Genomic DNA, 6,000 nt, shown 5'->3' with positions numbered 1-6,000 from the left:
CTGTGCGCCACAACTACTGAGCCTGTGCTCTGGAGCCAGCGAGCCACAACTACTAAGCCCATATGCCACAACTACTGAAGCCTGTGTGCCTAGTGCCCGTGCTCCGCAACAAGAGAAGCCACCACACTGAGAAGCCCGCACACCGCAACGAAGAGTAGTCCCCACTCGCCGCAAAGCCCACGTGTGGCAACGAAGACCCAAAGCAGCCAAAAATAAATAAATAATTAATTAATTAAAAAAAAAATAAAATAGTGCGCTATCCACAGTGCATATCATTTTTTTAAAAATAACGTTAAAAAAAACCCTGGATAGTGTGTTCTTTCCAAAGCAGTTTGCCATACTCTGAACCAGTGACTTCTTTAGCTGCCAATGCTTGCCAGACTTATTGATTTAAAATGACTTCGTTCATGTTAACACAGCATCTGTGTGGAAGGAGTAACTTTATAGGACTTTTTTTTTTTTGCGATACGCGGGCCTCTCACTGTTGTGGCGTCTCCCGTTGCGGAGCACGGGCTCTGGACGCGCAGGCTCAGCGGCCATGGCTCACGGGCCCAGCCGCTCCGCAGCATGTGGGATCCTCCCAGACCGGGGCACGAACCCGTGTCCCCTGCATCGGCAGGCGGACTCTCAACCACTGCGCCACCAGCCAAGCCCTATGGGACATTTTTTATAATTTGAGATGATCTTATTTAAGGAGGAATCTTGCAATTATCTCTTTTGCCTCAGGGAAAATACAGCTTTTTTTCCCCCTTTGTCTGGTTATAATGACAAATTATTTTGCTTTAAAGAAGGAAAATGAGGGAAAGACAGAAAAGATATAAAGGGAGATGAAAAATGTTCCAGGAAAGAGCAAATAAAATTATTAAAGGGATGCAGAGGCCAGGAAAGAAATTTGGAAGTAGACTAAAAGATTCACTCCTTTTCCATCAAGAAAGATGAGAAGTTATCAGACTTTAAATAAGTCACATAAGGTTAAGGTGAACGGTCATATGTTTACCAAATCCTAGAGTATTAGGAAGAGGTACTTTTCAAAAAAGAATGCATTGTTTTTCATATTAGTACATATTTGAGGGTCTCAGAATCCAAAAAAATGACCTTGGTACAAATATGATTTAAATGGGAGATCCAAGATGGCAGATACATAGCATGTATGTCACTAGGTCTCTTTCTGTACCCATGACAGACATTATTAATTGATCAGGCTGCTGTTTCCAACTTAACTAGATACATGCACCCTTGGAATTCTTTTCAGCACAGTGTGACAGAAAGTCGGTTAGCTAGAGATGGCCCTTGAGATGAGCCCATTTTGCTACCTACGGATTAGCCTTACTACTCAAAGTGTGAGCTCCAGACCACCAGCCTGGGTGTCCTGTGGGAGCTTATTCTGAAACCAGAACCTCAGCCCCATTCTAGACCTACTGAATCAGAATCTGTATTTTAGCAAGATACATAATTCTTATGTATATTAAGGTTTAAGTGGCCCTGGAAGAGCACTGAATGCATGATATATTCATTAGGGTGGAAGCTCTGAAACTTCAGAGTGCTTCAGAATCACTGGGTTAAACACTTGGTAAACCTAGATTGTTGGGCCCCAGCTCCAGAACTTTTGGTTTAGAAGATCTAGGGTGGGGCTTATCAAACAAGCTTCCAGGTGTTGATGCTGCTGGTGGTGATCTGGCGACCACAGTTTGAGAAAAACTGCATTAAGGCCATGGAAATACTTTGGAATATCTCCATGACCTTTAAAGTCAAATACTGCAGTATATTTCCATAACTTTCCTTCAGAGGGAGGAATACCTGAAATTGTGTACAAGACTGTGTGCATTTCAGTTTCGCTAGAGTAGAAAGTTGCTGCATAGAATGGGTGGAGATAAGATAGGAGAGGGAGCAGGCCAGGGTAAGAGGCCTTCTTATTTCTTAATGCTGCTTTGAGAGATTGTTTTAAAACTTTATTTCCTACGATCTGGATAATGACAAATCAATGCTATTGGCATTGAAAATCAGGCTATAGGGTGGGCATACTGTGAAAACCTGTATCTCAGAGCCAGAGAAGAGAAACAGCTTATAAACAGAGATGACTGGGGAGGGGGGCAGTTTGCAGAAGCAGTAATTTAATAATAGGGATAATAATACCCAACTTACTGGTCTCTCACATAGCTAAGTACCTGTGCTAAATGACTATAATGAACGATCTCATTTAACCAAACAACAGTATATTATGTATATGTAATCAAACCCCTTCCTTACTCCCAGTGAGAACCGAAGCTTTGTAAGGATGTATGTAAAGTCAGAGAACTTGCCCGATTTAAATCCAGGTAGTTCTACGGGGGTGGGGGGGGGGCTTCTCATCTATGAGGGGTCTGGCTTGCCTGTGTCATCTCTTCCAACTCTCAGCGAGGAACCCACAGAGCACCTGGGACAGGAGAGAAGTCCTCAGGTGAATTAAAGTCGAGGAACCTGTAGGGCCAGTGCGTCCGAGGTGCGGACCGGGAGGGGCTCCTACATGAAGCGCAGCAGAATTTAGCCCGAGCCCGCCGGGGTCATGGAGCTTCTCCTGGCTTCCTCTGGCCAGTCTGTGGTAGGTTGCAAGGAGGAACCGTCTTGGGGCGGGAGGCTTCGCGGGGTATTGTATGTGCCTATAAATACTTCAAATAGTTAAGTGAAATGTGCAGCCTTTGAAAGCTGGAGAGGAAGCTATTCGGAGGCCCCCCGGCCCGCCTGGAAGAGCTGGCAGAAAAGAGAAGAAATGGCTGGCGCGTCCTTAACGCGGGAGACGAGGAACGGCCCTGCCCAGACCAGATGGGGGGCCGCGGGGCTGCAGGCGCGACTCCGGAAGCCTCAGACCGTTAAGGTGACCAGAACAATTTGAAAAAGGAAACAAACTTCCCCGGAGCCGTCCCCGCGGGGCCCCGAGGCGGGCGCTTGCGTTCGAAAGGGCATTTTTCAAAAGGTTTCAGGGACGCGGGGGTGTCAGCCCGCGGGGGAGCGCGAAGCCCGAGCAGCGCTGCAGAGCGGCCACCAGCTGGCTTTGTACTTGCGGCCAAGCGCGGCCCCAGACTTTCGGCGGCGGCCCGGGAGTTGAAGCCACGCCCCCCTTTGCAGTGAGAGCCGCGGCTGCAGATTGGCCCGCCACGGACCAATCAGCGCGCCGGGGCGGCCCGGGCTGTCAGCGCGCGTCGCAGCAGCGCGGGTAGCAGCCTGCCTACCCTGCGCGGAGCCCCGCAGCCAGCGCAGCCTTCCCGGGAAGCGCGGCGGCCGCTCGCGAGCGCTGCGCTGCCCTGCCCAGCCCGCCAGCCGCGCGTCCCGGTGCCCGCGCCCCACGGCCACAGCCTTGCTGCGCTATAACGCACGGAGCATGTGCAGACCCGCAGGCGCCGAGGTGCTATCTGTCCGGCGGGCTTCTGAGCAGTGGTGACTGTCACGCGTAGAGAGACCTTTCGGGGGCTCTCGCCGCGCCTCTGCGTAGCGGGTGACACTGCGGTGCTCGCAATCAGGGCGGCAGCTGCCTCTCGGTGAAGACGTCTTGGGCTCCGTGCGCCCTCCCTCTCCCCACTATCGTTCTTTCCTTTCCCCAGCTGCTCGCTCCTTAGCTCGCCCGCTCACACCCGCAGCCTCCCTGAGCGGGAGGCGTGGGTCCCCGCCGCTTCTCTTCCAAAGGGGCCTCCTCACTTCGGAGATGCAGTGACAAGTTAATATGGGCGTCCAAGCCTCGAGTTCCCAGGAGGAGAATCGCAGGAGGCAACAGCTCCTGAGCCCCCGGAGCCCTTGAACAGGCCGCCCAGGAGGGGCGTGAAACCCGGCTGCAGCATCCGTCCAGGTGGGACCAGCTGAGCGCCGCGACCAAGGCGAGCTCGCGGGATTGCTCCGAGATCCCCGACCCGGGGATATTTTTTTCTTTCCCTCGGCTAGTGGTGGGCGCCTCTCGGGCCGAAGCCCGGCGCCTGCTCTGCTGCCCGCGCTGCCTTTAGCGGTCGCCTCCGCCGCCGCTGCCAGGGACGTGCTGGGAAAGCCGAAGCCCCGGGAGAAGATGCCGGCCATCCTGGTCGCCTCCAAAATGAAGTCGGGACTGCCCAAACCCGTGCACAGCGCCGCGCCCATCCTGCACGTGCCCCCAGCCCGGGCGGGCCCCCAGCCCTGCTACCTCAAGTTAGGAAGCAAGGTGGAGGTGAGCAAGACCGCCTACCCTAGCCAGATCCCCCTGAAATCGCAGGGGCTGCAGGAGCCGGCGGGGGAGGGGCTCCCGCTGCGGATGAGCGGCTCGGTGGAAAACGGGTTCGATACCCAGGTGAGAGGTGCTGTGTGCCGGGGCACTGTTCTGGGAGAAGGGTGAATGCTTGGTGGCGGGGGGGGGGGGGGGGGGAGGGTTGGCATGGCCGGATAGGGGACAGGGCTACCCTGTGGGCTGAGAAGGGAACCGTCCCACTTAGGCCGGCAGATTGGGGGATGCGCGCGGAGAGTGGGCTGGCCAGTGGGTGTGGCCGGGTGACCGAGGTTTGCCTTAAGGAGCTCTGTGAGACCGGGGTGCGGTTACGTCTGCGGCTTCCTTCTGGCGCGCACGGTCAGGGTGTTCTCAAAACTGTGCCGCACTGGAAATGTCAGGTTCTGCATGTTGAGATCTTGGTCCCAAGAAGGCAGTGACTGCTGCAGTGTCTGTCTGTCTGTGTGTCGGTTCTGCAGAGATTCTGTCCCTGCCAAGGAATAGTCCGAGGCCTCGTTGGGCTCCGCGCCCTCTGGCCTGGCTGAAAGATCCAGGGAGAGGGGTCTGGGGGTGGCAGTGTACCTGCTCGCCTCGTCGTGAAGATGCCTGCCCCTGCCCCATCCTTTGGGTTGACAGGATTCCAGGCATGGTGCTGGGACCGCAGTAGAAGTGCTCGGTGCACCAGCGGAGGCAGGCAGCTGGAGACTCCTAGCGTCTCGGCTGGCTGTTGCGGTGGGCGGGGGTGCCTGCCTCAGAATGGCGGCCCGAAGCTAAGCCCCTCCTCCCTGGGTAGCAGATCCTGGTGCCGGTAGCCCGGGTGACTGGGGCTGGGGTGGGGGGATGACATGAAAAGAACTGATGACTTCTACCTTTCCAGACAGAGCCCGCATCACCCAGTTCGGCTGGGTGACGGGCCCTAGCCATGCAATCTCTTTTAAGGAAATCAGCAAGGGCCAATCAGGTTCTCCTGGCCTCCTGCCCTTTCTGCTGCTTTTTTTTTTTCTTTTTTCCTCCTCTGGTAGGAGGGAGCAGGGGCGTGCTGTATTTTCTTGGCCGTTAGTCAGCAGGGACTTTTGGGGACAGGCAGACCTGACGGATGTGACTGTCCCGGTCAGGAGAGGCGGGAAGCCAGCGGGGGAGGTAGTTTGGGGCTGGTGTCAGGGAAGTGGCAACAGACCAGCTGACCTTTTTGACACTTATTCTCTGCTGACACTGTCTCCACCTTCTCCTGGAGATTTCTCTGATCAGAGGCTAGAACTCAACACATTCCTAGCCTTTCTGATGGAGGAACTGGAGCTGGAAGCTAATTGTAAGCAGACTTTTGGAACTCTGGGTTGGAGAAGGCCCTCAAAGCAGATTAAGCTCCCACGCCAGGCCGATAAGCATGCCCCTTGCTGCTGCACTTGCTAAACATGTTTGGAAGCTGACAGGTTTGAGTGATGGTGTGTGGGAGAAAGATTTCCCCCAGTGCTCCCAGGGCCTGTCTCTGCCGGGGTTTTGTGCTCTGCGCTCTTTTTCTGCCTTCGGCACAGGTTTGTACGTGGGCTCTGAAATGGGAATGAGCTTGGGGGTGCACCCTTGTGAGGGTTTCCCCTCCATCCTTGGAGACGGGGCTGATGAGGTGTGATGGGTGGTATGCGGGAGGCCGGAGCAGTGACTCCGGGATGTGACACAGAGCCTCCAGCCTGATGAGGAGGACCCAAGGAATGAGGGGGGAAAGTGGACACTGGGATCGTGGCTACCCAGGCAGCTGTTCTACCGTTGCCCATCTGACCCTTCATTTAACAAACGCTGTCGGTGGA

At 54.8% G+C, this 6,000-nt stretch overlaps 1 protein-coding gene across 5 annotated transcripts in view; it reads left to right on the top strand.

Annotated features, from left to right (window-relative positions):
* Window positions 1-3,259: 3,259 nt before the first annotated feature.
* NAV2 (neuron navigator 2) overlaps window positions 3,260-6,000 on the top strand; it is a 399,505-nt gene continuing 396,764 nt past the window's right edge. Inside the window, exon 1 of one of the 5 annotated variants that reach the window (XR_007478781.1) lies at window positions 3,260-4,285. Coding sequence is in view for 4 of the 5 variants with exons in the window: in XM_033409220.2 (XP_033265111.1) it covers window positions 4,028-4,285 (258 nt within the window). In the remaining variant the exon portion in view is untranslated. The remainder of the gene's footprint in view (window positions 4,286-6,000) is intronic. The other 4 variants (XM_033409220.2, XM_049713471.1, XM_033409243.2 and 1 more) reach the window with 4 other exon arrangements.

This window comes from Orcinus orca, chromosome 8 (assembly GCF_937001465.1).
Source record: "Orcinus orca chromosome 8, mOrcOrc1.1, whole genome shotgun sequence".
Lineage (NCBI taxonomy): Eukaryota > Metazoa > Chordata > Mammalia > Artiodactyla > Delphinidae > Orcinus > Orcinus orca.
Note: the sequence above shows the minus strand (reverse complement) of the source record. Positions and strands in the feature narration are given on the sequence as shown.